The sequence below is a fragment of the Myripristis murdjan genome, chromosome 14 (assembly GCF_902150065.1).
Source record: "Myripristis murdjan chromosome 14, fMyrMur1.1, whole genome shotgun sequence".
Taxonomy (NCBI): Eukaryota; Metazoa; Chordata; class Actinopteri; order Holocentriformes; family Holocentridae; genus Myripristis; species Myripristis murdjan.
This window is the reverse complement of record NC_043993.1, coordinates 15,386,210-15,402,756: the sequence shown is the minus strand read 5'-3', so window position 1 is coordinate 15,402,756 and position 16,547 is coordinate 15,386,210. Positions and strand designations below refer to the sequence as shown.

The 16,547-nt window shown below is 40.0% G+C and overlaps 1 protein-coding gene across 1 annotated transcript in view; it reads left to right on the top strand.

Moving 5' to 3' along the window:
• Positions 1–16,547, top strand: part of gbe1a (glucan (1,4-alpha-), branching enzyme 1a) — a 142,739-nt gene that overhangs the window by 12,554 nt on the left and 113,638 nt on the right. The window contains exon 2 of the mRNA XM_030068349.1: positions 16,077–16,246. Within this exon, the coding sequence (XP_029924209.1) occupies positions 16,077–16,246 (170 nt within the window). The remainder of the gene's footprint in view (positions 1–16,076; positions 16,247–16,547) is intronic.

Below are 16,547 nucleotides of genomic sequence, written 5' to 3'. Positions count from 1 at the left end.
AAATTTCTATGATCAAGGTTTTTTGATTGCTGTGTTTGAACAATTATAGAAAACTTTGAAAACAGTTCACACAGGTTTTAGGACTTTAGTAAGCTACACCATGAGTCTATACAGTTAGCATGATGTTAGCTCAAAACAACTGGGGGATGCATTTTTTTCAAAATGGTGGGCTTGGGGTAATTTGTGCCAAAGGGCCTGGGGTAAGCTGTGCCAGTGGCACAACTTGTGATTATATACTATATATTACTTTATTGTATTTTATTGTTATTGTACATTGTCTTCTTACCTTTGATCACTAAAACTGTTCAGATTCAGATGAAGATGATTTGCAGGTGCTCATTTTGGAAGTTTTATTTTGTTCTGGGTATGTGTTCATGTGGCGCTAGGCCTTGTTATAGAAAAGTGGCCTGTGATCTTGTTAAAATAAGAAATAAATGTTAAATAAATAATTTTGTATTGAATTTGTTTTGCTTTTATATAGCATTATCATTTGTGAGATTAAAATGATCTGTTTTACTTCAATTATCAATGGCACAATTTCCCCCAGTGTATTCTCTCTAATGGCACAATTTACCCCGCACCGGGGGCAAGCTGTGCCACAAAACCACTTTTTTTTTCAAAAGCTGTATTTCTCAAACAGTTTATATAAGATCCAAAGTGATTGTTCCCAGGGATGCACAACATCCTAAAATATATGTGCATATTTTAGTTGGAGGCAATACTGTAATCCCCTCGCTTTAAAGGCACTTTAAGTAAAAATTGGCACTATTTACCCCACTCTCCCCTATATCCCTGATCCTGGCTGTGTGTGATCAATTCTTTCATGACCCCCTGAGAATTGATTGTAATGAGTTACGATGATCCTCTTGATTCTGATGCTTTTATCTTTTTTTTTTTTTTTGGTTTTATTTTATTTTATTTATTCATTGTATCGTTTTTATATTGATATTCAGATTTTTAATTGCTGCAGTAGTACCTTGCTAACTGATTTTTACTCTATTTTATGTATGTACAGCACTTTTCAGTGCTGTTTTTTTTTTTTTTTTTTAACTATAAATAAAATCATTACTATTATTAGATGCTTTACATTGTGAGGATTGATAAGGAAGACTCAATGGTCTCATTACTGGGAAAAAAAGTCAATACAGTCTCACATTAGTTGGCCAAACCTCCGACCCAGATTAGGGACAGTCACAAGGTGTCACTGAGGATTCATGTCATTCTGGGGATACACTCTGCTGCCGGTCACCGACAGCACATGTCTAGTTAGATTATTTGTAGTTCACTAGTCCCAGTAGAACAACCTATGCTTGTTTGTTTGGGGATTTTGGAGCTGCTGTCAGTCTGATGATATTAGGGTAGGAGTGATTGGAAATACAGTCCAAAGCAGCAGCCTCTTTTATTACCAGCTCTGTCACCAAAATAAAGAAAACAAAAATTTGATTCATGCATTTACGATACCTTACTTTGTCATTACTTGTTCTCACCACACTGGTGTGTGTGTGTGTGTTTATACATATGTGTAAATATCTATATCAACAAGCTCTCTATATCTATGTCTGTCTATCTATCTGTCTATCTATCTATAGAGAGAGAGAGAGAGAGAGATCTGATATAATCCGTGTTATCATTTTTGTACTTTTTCAGCTGCATATCTGAGAGATAAACATAGCTAAAAAAAAAAAAAAAAAAAAAAAAAAAACGTATTTCATCCTAATTCTGATTCTGACTCTGTCATTAACCGTTTCCTTTCATGTTAATGTGCTTGAGTCAACCTCAAGTTGCCATTGAAAACTAGTTGACAATTTGTTCTTAATTGTGTGTATGCAACTGAGATGGCCTTGTTGGCAAAAGTCAGCAGTGTGAGGGTACAGCCTACAGGAGATGAAAAGGCCACTTTATTAGAATTCACAGCAACCAGTGTGTAAGATAGAATTTCTCCGACCTCATTTAGGAGCAGGGTTTTCCATTAGTCGAGTGTTGGTGCTGCTTGCTTAACCAAGGGGAAAATGGGTTTTTAAAACTGCCACTCCTGAATATGTTCGCCGTGTGTTGTGTCTGTGTGTGTAGGTGTGTGTGTGTGTGTGTGTGTGTGTGTTTGTGTGCGTGTGTTTTTGACTTTGCATGCATGCCTCCACACGTGTGTGAGAGCAGACTCCTGTTTGTGTTCATATGTCTTCATGTGTGCACGCATTTGTGAGGTAGATGGAGTGTGTGAATACGTGCTGTAGGACAGTGCGCAGGTTCAATGCGGATCTGTCCGATGGATTTAATGCTGACTGTGGGGTTCAATGGGACGCTTTGACAGTCATTACATCTCCAGGTGATACTTCAGCTGTCCACAGCAGTGTGCCGATTTGTGGGCTGGAGCAAAGCGCCCTAAGAAAATTCTGTTTTAGCATACACGAAGATGGATTTTTAAACATGAACACCAACATGAGGTCCAGTGTTGAAGTGGTTTTGGTACATGTAGCATAATTGAAGTCATTCAAATACATTTTGCAGTTTCTTGGTTTTGGTATACAGCTAAATTTAACTTTTTACCAATGTGAGACATAGTTAAAGCTGCTAGTAGTCAAATATTTACTCAATATGTGTCATTTAATTTTGATGGTGGAGTGTAATGGCTTTAGAAAAATGAGACCATCATTGTAAAATAGGTTTCCTTGTATGTGGTTGTTTTATGTGTCCCTTGGTACAGTTCCCCACAAACTGCACAAAGGAGAGGCCTCAACCAAAACAGTAAGCGGACTGCCTCACGCTGCTTGTTTGTAGGCAAAAAGACACGCAGACAAGTGCCTAGCGAGGTGTGCAGACTATTCAGTATCAACTACTGTTGAAAAGTGCTGCAGTCCTGGCATAATTCAGATAATCATATAAGGTTTTCTGAAGGTTATTCGAACTGAGCTGTCCAATGGATTCAATTAGTTAGCTGTCAGGTAGCTGTCATGCAGTCCCACAAGACAGTAGCTTACTTGCCAAAATGTTTTGTTAACATTGCTCAAACTTGATAAATGCCACACCTGTTATGCAATACTGGTTTGTTAGCTCAGTGTACCTTTGAGTAAAGTGTCTGTCTGTTGCAAACACACATATAGTGAGACTATGAACAGTGGATGAGCTTGTATCACTCAGCATGTATGACCTCTTCAGTCTCTTTTTTAGGCACACTTTCTGTAAGGTTAGTGCGCCAAGAGAAACATTCACACATGCATGAACACACACACACACACACATACACACACAAATCAATCAAAACTAGTGCTTCCCTGTCAGTCAATAGATGATACAACATGCAGTCATGGGAATTACATTTCATGAGACCGCCTCATGGAAAAAGGTGGGATCGACACGTTGTCAGAAATGTCCCCCAATGAATTTAACAATGACATGTGTTTCGATCCACTCAGGAAGGGAACATTGATCCTTGAAACTGTCTCATGAGAAACCTTTTAGTCACACCTGAGAGGGCCAATGAGACCCCTTGTGTGGGGTAAGCCCCCCCACCCCCTTTAGGCAGCACCTGATGGTGATCTGTACACTACAGGATGCTCCCTCATCTTGCAGGTTGGTGGATCAAAACACTGCCTGGCACACTCAGTCCTAGATTCAAGCCCCATAGGACAAAAAACAAACTAACCCAACCACATTTAACATGACTTAATGTGGTCAAACATCTGTAGGATGTGTTAACACGTATCATTTCTTGAACATTCAACCAAATTAGGTGCACAGCTTTTTGTAAACACATAATACAGTACGAGAACATGTTGCATATACACACACAGAGTAGTTTTTGTGGAATGTGCACAGTGATTTGGGGCTAGCCTGGAGCAAACTAGAGCAAAGGATCCCAGCAAGACTGAAACAAGCAAAAGGCTGTCAGCGGGGACCAACCCACGCACTAACACATACTCATACACCCTTCAAGATGAGTATCATTTTGAGTCTCAGTCTCACTGGAACAATTAGAGTGTAAAGGAAGGCTGAGCGCCTGTCAGCACATCTTCACTGAGGATTAATTAATTCTACTATAGCCTATAAAGAGTGAAGCAAGCGAATGAAGAGGAGGTATAAATGGGAACAAAAGCGATTGACATTGTTTTTTTTTTTTTTTGGTCACAAGTTTACAACAACTTTGACCAACTTGAAAAGAAAGGCTCTTGGGGCAATGCAGTGTGATTCAACAATATCTTGCGCTTTGGCCGAATCACAGTCAGCCCTTTTAAACCGTTTAGTTGAAGTTCAGGGATTATGGTGTTTTTGGTGCATGTGTGAATACTTCAAATGAACTCATTCCCGCCTGAGGTGAACCAGACTTAAACATTGGTAGTAGAGTTGCTCATCCACTCCACAGTCAGACAACATAAAACACATATTACAAAAATTAGCTTCCTGTATTCATATTCACATAAACAATCAACCTAAACTGTTATGGTAGAATGAGATCATCTAACATCTAATTATTTGCTACACCTGCTGTCATCAAGTTATTGTGTTAATATAACTTGTCATCTTCCATATTTTTTCTAAGGGAGCATCCACAATTACATGTACATCCCCAAAACTCAAAAATAAACATTTACTGTAATAAGATAAAATAAAAAGCAACGAGAACATGTCAGTCATTTCACTATCTCATTACAGTTCAATACATGTTGTATTTTGATTTTTTTTTGCCTTCTTCCAGATCAGTATATTTAAAGGTGTATTTTGGTGAATATGCACGAGACCCTGACTATACCATGGTTTGAAAACAGGCCATAATTAATTTCAGTCCATAACTGGTTGGATCACACTGAGTGAAGAGCCACTGTGCTTTATATGTGTGAATTTAATAAAAGCCGTTTTCCACATCAGGAAGCACAAAACAGCATAGAGCAGCCACACTCAGACACCAGCCAGATGGGCTTGGTTCTAAATGAAGATGGAGATGTGAAAAGTACTCATCAGCACTGACATGAACCAAGGTCTGCTCTTGAGAACGATAGGACGTTGTGAATGCAAAGGCAAATGAGTTTGCTTTTTTGTCCGATCTGTTGTGGTCTTCTGTGAAAGAGTGAAACTTGGTTCATTTTTAAAGGTTACCGTGTCAGCGCTGCTAGCTAGACATGACTATGGAGATGACACATGACTAAGCACAAGCATAAGGTCCTTTTGTGCTCGTGCATTGTGAGTATGTGTGTGTGTGTGTGTGTGTGCGTAGTGATGTGTAGTAAATTTTTGTCCGTGCATTGGCTTGGGAAGTCGAGCCCCATACACCCAAGAATGTGCGACTTGACTGCATTCACATTCATTCTTTTAAAGTGTTTCCACTCGTTTGACATAAGTGTAAGCCTTTTTTTTCTCAAAACTTTCAGTAAAAGTGTGTGCTTGAGATAGAGACTTCCAGACCGATAGAAAGTAGGGCTGGGTATTGTTAAGAACCTCACGATTCGATTCGATTTCGATTCTTTGGGTAACAATTCGATTCAATTTCGATTCGATTCGATATTGATTTAAACACTTCGATATCGATTCTGTAATAAGTCGAAATGCTTAAATAATTTTTGCTGCTGACGTTAACTTGGAGTGACACACCCCCAGCTGAAATAAAACATCTGCCAGTGAGTTTATTAAAAGACAGATGTTTTTATGGCGCCGGCACTGGAAAGCAGTAGCCTATATTTAAATATAACTGTTAATATAAGTTAGTTGTAGATAAAAAAAAAAAAAATCAGCTGTGTTGGTGAGTTGCTGTCACGGCACCTGTTAGATTAAAAATGACTGAGAAGTCGGCAGAAGTATACCCTGATAGCATTGACTTTTGGGCCACATGTGGCATCTAGCTGGTACCTCTGGCTGAGATGTGATCCGGCAAAACACATGAGGGCCACATCATAACCACATCTGTTTGGCCATACCTTCACAAATGGAGGGGATTTCTCCTCTGGGACAGTTCTGTAATTGAAGCGCTTGGCCCAGATAATAGATTTTACTTTTGGGCCACACCTGATTTGTAACTGGCAAATGTGATATGGCAGAACACATGCGGGCCACATCCTAACCACTTCAGTTTGGCCATACACTCTGACACCTGCCCAGGTGGCAGAGAGAAGTCAATTGCAGCACATGACCAGGACCTTATTTGCCTAATTTTCACCTGGCTCCTCTCATCTTTATCTGGCTTGGTAAGTGAATTTTAAACCTTTTAAATTTTGTTGAACTAATGATAATAAATGGCGATTTTATTCTCACTAAGTTTTGGTGCCACAAAACCTAGGTCTTTGGAGGAGAAAACCATTAGATGATTAGCCAAACAGAAGTCTGTTCTTCTTTAAGACGTGTGAAGGCGGTGACTAGACCCAGGCTTATGGCTGCGTTAGCATCCTCGCTAAGCCTGCTGCTTTTAGGATGAAAATGTTTGATTAAACTTTAATGATCTCTAATGTCTGATTTTGCTAAAAGCGGTCGCTAACTTTAAGCGCTACTAACATTGGCTGCTAACACAGCACCTGTGTCTATATGAAGCGATATGAAGCATGGTATATAAATTATATTAGCAGCTAACGCAGCTCACGGGAGCTAACGCCCAGTGTAAATTAAGTGTAAATTATATTAGCTGCTAACATTGGGTGTTAACGCAGCTGAGGCGTGTCAGTGGTGATTAGCTGCTAACGTTAGCGAGTAACGAAGCCAGAGATCTATGCGCGGCGCCTCTGCCCGTCCACCAACATGAATATATGGTCGAGTGGCCATCTTTCACAGTTTCTATGTGCTTCTCTTAGTGCAAACATTTCACTCGCCTTTGCCCTCAAAACTGTGTGTGCGGACCGGGAGACTGGTTTAGCGAGTAACCTAGTTTAAGTGCGGTCTTTCAAGAACTACAAATCCCACAATCCCCTGGCCGCAACGAACCAATCACAGTACTTGTCTGTAGTGATGCAACCAGTGTCACGTGAGAGGTGACACTCCTTTGCATGTCTTCTCTCTCTATGCATCTGAAAAGTGACTGATTGATTCAACTGAAAGTCATACAATTTATGAAATATAAAAACTTTTTGATAATTTGCAGGGCATTACATTATATCAAAAGCTACAATAACACTACTCTTTCTAATGTTCTGCATTCTGAAGGTGCTGTTAGAAGAAACCCAATGACTTCCTCAGTCTCAGACATGGCTTCATCTGGCTGGTGACAGAGATGGTGGGAGAAAAGAGAGAAAAAACTGCTAATGAAAAGAAAAGAGCTGGAGCTGACAGTTAAGCTTAATTTAAACTGTTCATTTATAGTTACATACTGTTCATATTTTTTGTACTGTTCATTTTTGTTTGCACTACATTTTGTGAAATAAAACTGAAGCAAAACTTGTGTGTTTCATTTTCATACATATCATGGATGGTTAAAGTGATCCATATACAGGGCAACTTAATCACTGCTCATATTGCACTAAAATTATTATTGTTATTTGGTGCCAGCTAGATTTGACCTGTCATTCACTTCAAGTAATGTCACTCTGTCAATGATATGAAGGCCACATAAGGGCCATATTTAGTTTACTCCTGGTAGAAGTCTGGTTTTGTTATGGTTCAGTTAAAGCTAATACACCCTAGGGCCAAATGTGGCCCATCATTCACTTCCGAAAGTGAGCCAGATATAAGGTTTGGTGTAAATTAGGTTAGCTTCTGGGTAAAATCTGGCTTTTGGTCTGTCAGCCACATGTGGGCCACATAAGAGCCATTAGGCTTTACCAGTACTCAGCCATACAGGTGTGCCGTATGAGGCCCAGCTGTAAGCCATATGATCTTTTGGTGTTGGTACGGCTGTGGCAGAGGTCTGGCTATGTTATGGTTCAAACACAGCTGTCATATACCTGGGCCAGATATGGGCCGTCATTCACTTCCGTAACTGGGCCACATCTTTGCTGTTCATTTGGGCCACATCCAAGCCAAAGGAAATTTGCTATTGGGGTAACTATCAGTCCATGACAAAAATATTTTTTCCAGCGGATATTCTAGTTACAACATGATTGAGCTAGCAGAGCAGTTGGCTGGCTGACAAGGACTAGTTAACGTCAGATCTCATGTATTTCTGCAGAAACGGAGAGAATACCGGCAAAAACATTGATATTTTGAGAGCGAAATGCTCACAGTATGAATACATCTTGATTATACATTTAATTTTGTTGGTAACAGTTGTATAATCGCATTATTACATGAGAGGGTGTGCCTGACCGTCATTATTGTCACTTCAGTGATGCGCCCGTCAGCATCAAGCACACTCTCTCATGTAATAATGCTTAAAAGGATAAAGGATGTGTCGAGTTGCATCTGTTTTGGTTTAGCCACAGGTTACTGCATAACATCGGCATGGTGTCAGCTAAGGTGGCTGGGCAGGTTCGTGGTATTATTACACTACCTTAATACTGCCTGGCACAGTTTACACACGACTTGACTCTTGTCTCTTACCTGTGTTCCGGGGTTACATTTAAATCCAAAGTGAGCCCAACGTCAGATTTTAAAGTCACAGGTGCCGACTTAACGCTACAGCTACTTGCTTTCATGTTGTTGTTGTGTACAGTGCGGCTTCCGTCCGTACAACGTGAATCACACGGAGGTGTTGCTCACCGCGCCCCCTACTGGTTAGGAGTTGAATCGATTCAGAGGCTTTTGTGAATCGATATTGAATTGTGAAAAAAGATATTGCAATGCATTGATGAATCGATATTTTTACCCACCCCTAATAGAAAGCCTTTTTTGTCGCAAAGCCGAGTAGAGGGGCACGGGGAGCCAAACACCTGTTTTCTTGAAGGTTAGTCCATAACACAACATATATGTTTATCTGTCTTTGTCTGTCTTGCAGTTGAATTCTATGACCAAGCCAGTGTAAAGCTAAATGGGAGCTACAAACATGATTTCTTGTAACAGCTAGATAAAAAGCCCATTACCCTCTGACTATGTCCCCGAAGAGAAAGAGCTTTATGAGTGTGACCACAATGCAGAAGTTATTGTAGTCGGTACAAAATGAAAACCAGAGATTAATAATATTCTCCAAGTCAGAAAATAATTACGTTTGACTGTCCTGAATCAGTTGACACAAGATTGAACAACTGCACTTGATTTAAGTAATTTAATAATAATACTGCTGTCCATAATTTTTTTTTAAAAAAAGTAATATTTTAGGTTTCAAATAATAATTTGCACAAATGAATACAGGAGGTTGTGAATACATGTAACTCCTTATTTCTATGCCTTGTAGTATAATTTAGTCTGGATTGTTCAAAAGCATGCTGGCAGTGGCAGAAGACAAAAAAACTTTGTTTCCACTTGACTTAGTGCGCATGTTTTCATTTTATTTTTATTTTTAGTAGTAGTTTTATTTTTGTAGTTGTCGTGGAAGGTGAACTCCTTAAAATATGTAACTTAAAGAATAATTTCAGTGACGCAGTAGCCTATATTAAATTTGCACAGTTTAAACACAGTGCAAAGTTGTTGTTGTTGTTGTTGTTGTTGTTGTTGTTGTTGTTGTTGTTGTTGTTTTTTTGGCAATATATCTACAGGAAAAAAAATATATATAATCTGGTCACAGTTCTCCCAATAGAAAATGCTACAGCACTCATAACACACTGCATACCTCCCTCTGCGCTACAGTCATGTCAGTTTGGGTCTTTATAAGATGATTGGTAAATGATAAAAAAAATTAAAAAAAAAAAAATCTACAGTCAGTCTGCTTTGTCCGTAGCCTTCACCAGCAGACGAGGCTTCTCCCTCAGCTGCAACTGTTTCTGCTGCAGTGTTCTTAGTTTCTCCGCATTGTATTCAGGTGTAAATGACTATCCATAAATATGTTGCTCCAAAGGAATCGTTTGCAAGAAAAAAACAAAGATGGCGCAGTACACCTCTCTCTGGGTTAGTAAGTGGTTCTTTCCCTGTGGTTTGCAACATTTCTTCCTCCACTGGATGATGCAAATTGCATCATTCAGTAGCAGAAGTACTCCTGATGGCTGGGCCGAGCTCTTTAGACACAGAAGCTGTATGTAGGGTGTATCAATAGAATGATAGGCTTTGATTTGAAAATTGGTGACATGTTCCTTTAAACATGTCTCTTTAGAATTCTTTAACTATGCTGAGAGCGTCTCATGCTTGCGTGCCGCTGCTTCCAGTCACATATTCCATTCATATAAGTCATGCTTGTCGCTCACTCACTCGCATTTTGCCACTCCAGCACCTTACCCTGCACAGAGTAAAAGCAAGCCAAGAATGAGTGCACAAAACCCCCAGTTGGACTTGCACAGCTGCTTTGGCTGCCAGCAGCATTGCCTCATATTTCAGTCCAAGGCACTGGGAAAAAGATTGCAAGGAGGACCCAATGATACTTCAGAGAGAGAGAGATTTCTGCTTGAGAGCGGGTTCTACACCCAGGGGGTCCACCATGTGTTAGTGAAATATACAGAGTTACCTATACATAGAGAGTGGGTATTGCACCCCCGTGCACAACAATGTTTTCCATAGATTTTGATATCTATGTATTATGTGGGGAAGGAAGTGTTCTTATTGCTCAATTAGAGATAGTTTCAGGATGCCAACCTCACTGATATTTTTGTGATTTTCAGCATCATTTACAGTGAAAGCTCCAATTTGAAAAATGTGAGGAAGTCGTATGTGTTCTATACAGTGTGTTCCAATGCATGTGTTTTTCAAAGCACTTACAGAAAAATTGGCATTTGATTTGGTTCTGCTACAGTATAGAGAAGAAATATAATTTTCAGTCTATCCTCATGTGAAAAGTTCACTTGGTGTAGCTTATGCAGTGTAGTTTTTTTTTCTTGCCTAAGGCTTTCAGCAAAGTTTGCTCAACTTTTTTCTTCAGTCTCTCCCTTTGTATTTGAAATGAAAGCAAGTGCGGTCTTGGGTTTTCTCAGAGTATCATGGGATTGTCTGTGCTAGTCTTCTGTATTTTTCAAGCACCCCTCATCATTCCCATCTCTCTCCCCTAAAAATCCCTTGTGGCTCATGTTCAGAACATTACACTGTAGATGTATATGTGTGTGTGTGAGTGTGTGCATGTGTGTGTGTGTCCATGTGTTAGACTGTGTAGTACATGAGATTTTCTGTGAGCGAACGCCATTTGTAACCCAACTTGGCAAGCATTAGACAGCAAGAGTAGCTCACATGAATGACTGGTGTAAATGTGTCTCTCTTGCTCTTCCTCTATATCATTTTCTTCCTCAAAACAACAGTATTGTTCTTTGTCCCTTTCATCTATATATCGAACTTTAACTCAAACTCATATGAGCTGAACTGACGCAGAAGCTAATGTGCCCTTTGTCTTTTGAGCAACATTTCTCCATATGACTGAATGTAACAACGCACTGTTTATGGTGCACACATTTTTCAGCATAAAAAAGTTGCTGCAGTATTTTCATAATTTTTGGAATCCCAAGGGAAGCACAGCTCTGTCTCTCCTTCCCCTTAGGAGCAGAGCAAATACAGCTTGTGCTCCCCGGGCAGCTGAGCTGGTCTGTTTGTGCGTGTTCCGGTGGCCAGGCTGCACTCAGCGACTCTGAAGTTTGTTCAAGGATCTTCGTGGTTTAGCATCAGTCACAATGCTAGTTGCTTGGTTACAGCGGTTCATCGAAAAAGAACATTGTCAAGGACACAAGCAAGTCACGGCCTTATTTCCATTGTTTTATATGTATATCTATCTATCTATCTATCTATCTATCTATCTATATATGTGTGTATATAGATAGATACACTATATTACCAAAAGTATTCGCTCACCTGCCTTTACTCATACTATGAACTGAAGTGCCATCCCATTCCTAACCCATAGAGTTCAATATGACGTCGGTCCACCTTTTGCAGCTATTACAGCTTCAACTCTTCTGGGAAGACTGTCCACAAGGTTGAGGAGAGTGTTTATAGGAATTTTTGACCATTCTTCCAAAAGCGCATTGGTGAGGTCACACACTGATGTTGGTCGAGAAGGCCTGGCTCTCAGTCTCCGCTCTAATTCATCCCAAAGGTGTTCTATCGGGTTCAGGTCAGGACTCTGTGCAGGCCAGTCAAGTTCATCCACACCAGACTCTGTCATCCATGTCTTTATGGACCTTGCTTTGTGCACTGGTGCACAGTCATGTTGGAAGAGGAAGGGGCCCGCTCCAAACTGTTCCCACAAGGTTGGGAGCATGGAATTGTCCAAAATGTTTTGGTATCCTGAAGCATTCAAAGTTCCTTTCACTGGAACTAAGGGGCCAAGCCCAGCTCCTGAAAAACAACCCCACACCATAATTCCTCCTCCACCAAATTTCACAGTCGGCACAATGCAGTCTGAAATGTACCGTTCTCCTGGCAACCTCCAAACCCAGACTCGTCCATCAGATTGCCAGATGGAAAAGCGTGATTCATCACTCCAGAGAACGCGTCTCCACTGCTCTAGAGGCCAGTGGCGGCGTGCTTTACACCATTGCATCCGACGCTTTGCATTGCACTTGGTGATGTGTGGCTTGGCTGCAGCTGCTCGGCCATGGAAACCCATTCCATGAAGCTCTCTGCGTACTGTACTTGGGCTAATCTGAAGGTCACATGAAGTTTGTAGCTCTGTAGCAATTGACTGTGCAGAAAGTCGGCGACCTCTTTGCACTATGCGCTTCAGCATCCGCTGACCCCTCTCCGTCACTTTACGTGGCCTACCACTTCGTGGCTGAGTTGCTGTTGTTCCCAAACGCTTCCATTTTGTTATAATAGAGCTGACAGTTGACTGTGGAATATTTAGGAGCGAGGAAATTTCACGACTGGATTTGTTGCACAGGTGGCATCCTATGACAGTTCCACGCTGGAATTCACTGAGCTCCTGAGAGCGGCCCATTCTTTCACAAATGTCTTGTTTCACAGTCTGCATGCCTGAGTGCTTGATTTTATACACCTGTGGCCAGGCCAAGTGATTAGGACACCTGATTCTGATCATTTGAATGGGTGAGCGAATACTTTTGGTAATATAGTGTATATAGATATATGTGTGTGTGTGTGTGTGTGTGTGTGTGTGTGTGTAAACAGTATTTTGTCAACATCGCTCAGTTCCCCTTCCTTTCTATCGGGTATTGTTTTAATCTTGACCTTAAGAACCAACAAGTCTGAAGCATGTTTGATAGGTAGAGTTATTTGTATTAGTCACCCAAACAAAAAACAGCAATGCAAAAGTAGGTAGATAGACAGGCACAAATAAACATGAATTTGCCTATTTGCCTCCATCCAACAACCTTACAGACAACTAAGCTGCTTTCATGGGAAGTCTGTTTGTGGAATATGCCAGTTATAAATCGGTAACCACAGTGATAATATGCTTTTTTTTTTTTTTTAACACTGTATTCTTGGGAGAAATTAATGCTTTTAAGAGGAGTAAACTCTTCATTTCCTCCATGGGAAATACCAAAGAAGAGGCCATCCATTTTCCTGAGTTGACACAGTAAATGCCATGTTGGTGAAATGGCGTTTAATTCACTGTTTCTGTCAACTACAGAAAGCTGACAGAAACCATACATATTGATTTTCTTTGGCAAGAAGTTACTGTTTTCATCTTATCTGGTCATGAATATTTGGTGTAAATTCGACAGCAGTTAAGCTCTAACAGTCACATTAATTAAGAAGAGAGGATGTTGTGGTGTTTATTCATGAGCTGCACTGTTGGCAAACTTTAGACATAGTTGATCCTTCATTGTTTCAGTTGTAAAGTCAGTACAGCATTTAAAATGATGCTCACTTATGATAAAATATTACTAAAGAGCAAAACCTTCACCTTAACTGGCCAGAACCGGGGTCTGGCCAGAACAACAAGTCAAGGAAGCTGAGGAAATGCATCGGCCTTTTTAGAATAACATTCTGTCATTTGACTAAATTGATTGAAATTACTGTTACTAAAATTATTTTAAGTGCTTCTGTCTAAAACTTGGCTGAGACTAAAATCTTAATAATAATAAAAAAAAATGTATCTCAAGAGATGACTCAGACTAAAACTAAAATTCAAATACCTGTCAAAAATAATATCCCAAACAGCCCTGTGCACTTTCTTTACATTAACCCTCCTATTATGTTTGGGGTCAATTTGACCCCAGTCAATGTTTAACGTCTCTAAATAAAAGATGAACATAATTTTTTTTTGCTTCATATTGAATGAGTTTTCCTAATGTAATGGGTACTAACGGGTAAACATGAAATTCACATGATATGTTTTCAGTGTCCTGTACACACTCTGTATGCATCGGTTATAAATAACAAAAACCTGTACTTAGAAATAATATAAAGCCATTAAAACACCATAAATTATTATTTCTTTCCAATTTTAGCATAATCAGTGAGATTTTAGGGTGATTTGCATATTTTTTCATAGTCACGTAATAGGAATACTGGATGTATAAGTGGGGGTGGAGGGCGGGGTTATGTTTTATTTAAAGGGCTATTTAGGTAGTCAACAAAGAAACATTTAGTACCTGACACATAAACTTTGGTAACAATTTTAGTTCTAATAATTTTGTGGAGGTTTAAACTGCTGGGGTCAAATTGACCCCAAACATAAAAGATAAATTTGAAAAGATAAATTTAAATTTGAACATAACAGGAGGGTTAAGGTAATTGACATTTATTTTTACCATATTAGGGGCAAATAAGTTTCCACTGTAGTTTTGGATTTTATTATTTCTTCCCATAATGACTGGCATTTTTCTCTTTGTTACAATGTGGTCAGGTTCAATCAACCAAGGCTTACAGGATTCAGTGAGTTCACCATGAGGACCAGCTGGTGGCCCTTCTCATTCCTCATCATATTAAACTGAAGGGTTGACAATGACAGAAACTGGGGTTGCTGTTATTGAAGTGATTATAGAGATCAGTAGTTGACTCCAATCCTCTGCCTGGCTTGTTCTGGAAAATTACCGGAAGCCACTGACTTTCTCCTTGGGTTTTTCATTCATCCTCTGTGAAGACTGTATTGCCTTTGGTGGGCTAACCTGTCACATATCAATGATATAGGAGACTAAAATATGTATCACTGCTTTTAAAGCACGTTTAACATAAATTTGTGTGACAGCACTACACTACCCAGGATCCCGTTGTACCTAAATTGTTTAGTCAATTTTTTTAGTCAATTTTAAACACAGTTTTGTTGGTTGTTTATTAGGCACAATCTCAAAAATATATACAATATACACGCTGTGTATATTGCTTAGATAATGTTTTTACTTTATTAGGTACACCTGTACAATCTAATACAATCCAATCTAACTCTTCTGCTATAAAGTTTCCTTTTCTAAAGCCTAGCTCAGGTTTTCTTTTTGTCACAGTCATAAAGGTGTTCATTCAATTCTATTTTTGGCATTGAGCTCATAGTTAGTGGTGCTGTTGTACTGGACTGTATTTTATTGAGAGCTGTTTCTACTATTCTGTCCCCCTCATGTATATAAATAATGAGGACACAAAATTAGAAACACCTCTAAATATAATGTAGTCCAGTACAAGACAGGTCCTAAGCGCAAGATCCATAGAGGCCGGAGTCTACCATACCAGGCAAGACCCCAGGTGCAGGCTGTGCAAAGATGCCCATGAGATCGCCCAGCACATCACACCAGGGTTCAAGAGGCTGGCAGGAACATCTGCACCAAATTGGGGCTCGAAGTCCCGGGGTCAAAATGGAAGACACCTCCAAAGGTGGTTGAGAACAACAGAGCCAAAATCCTGTGGGACTTCCAGATCCAGACTGATAAACTGGTGGTGGCTAATCAACCAGATATCGTGGTGGTCGACAAACTGCAAAAGAAGGCAGTGGTGATAGATGTAGAGATCCCGAGCAACAGCAACAACAGGAAGAAGGAACAGAAGCTCAAAAAATACCAAGGGGGTGAGAAAGGAGCTAGAGAGGATGTGGGGAGTGAAGGCAACAGTAGTGCCGGTGGTAATACATACATATATATACATCGGGCAGGACTACTGAGCTCAGTAGAATTTGATATTTTGTGTATACAGTGATGGTCTTATACTGTTTTTTTTTTTTTTTTTTTTTTTTTTTTTTTCCTTCTCTCTCTCTCTCTGCCTGTGCGGTACAGGTACAAGCTGTTTGAGCAGAAGCTGGGTCAGCTGGTGGAGGCTGAGGGCAGCATGGACAGCTTCACCAAGAGCTACTGCAACTACGGTGTCCAGAGGCAGGCCAACAATGCTCTATTGTTCAGAGAGTGGGCCCCTGGGGCACAAGCCCTCTACTTGACTGGAGACTTCAGTAAGCACACACACACACACACACAGACACACACCACATGTATACTGTATATATTACAAACGCAAACACACACACATGCACAGAGATGCCTAAGTACATCCACAAACTTATTTTTTTCGTGAGATAAGCATCAGCAATTTCTTGTTGCCATGGACACAAATATAACTTTTTAATGTATTTGCTGGAGAAATCATTGCATCTCACAACGAAAGATTTACTTAGCAGTAATAGCTACATTGTGTGCACATGTGCCTGTGTGTGTATGTGTGTGTGTGTGTATGTGTGTGTGTGTGTGTGTGTG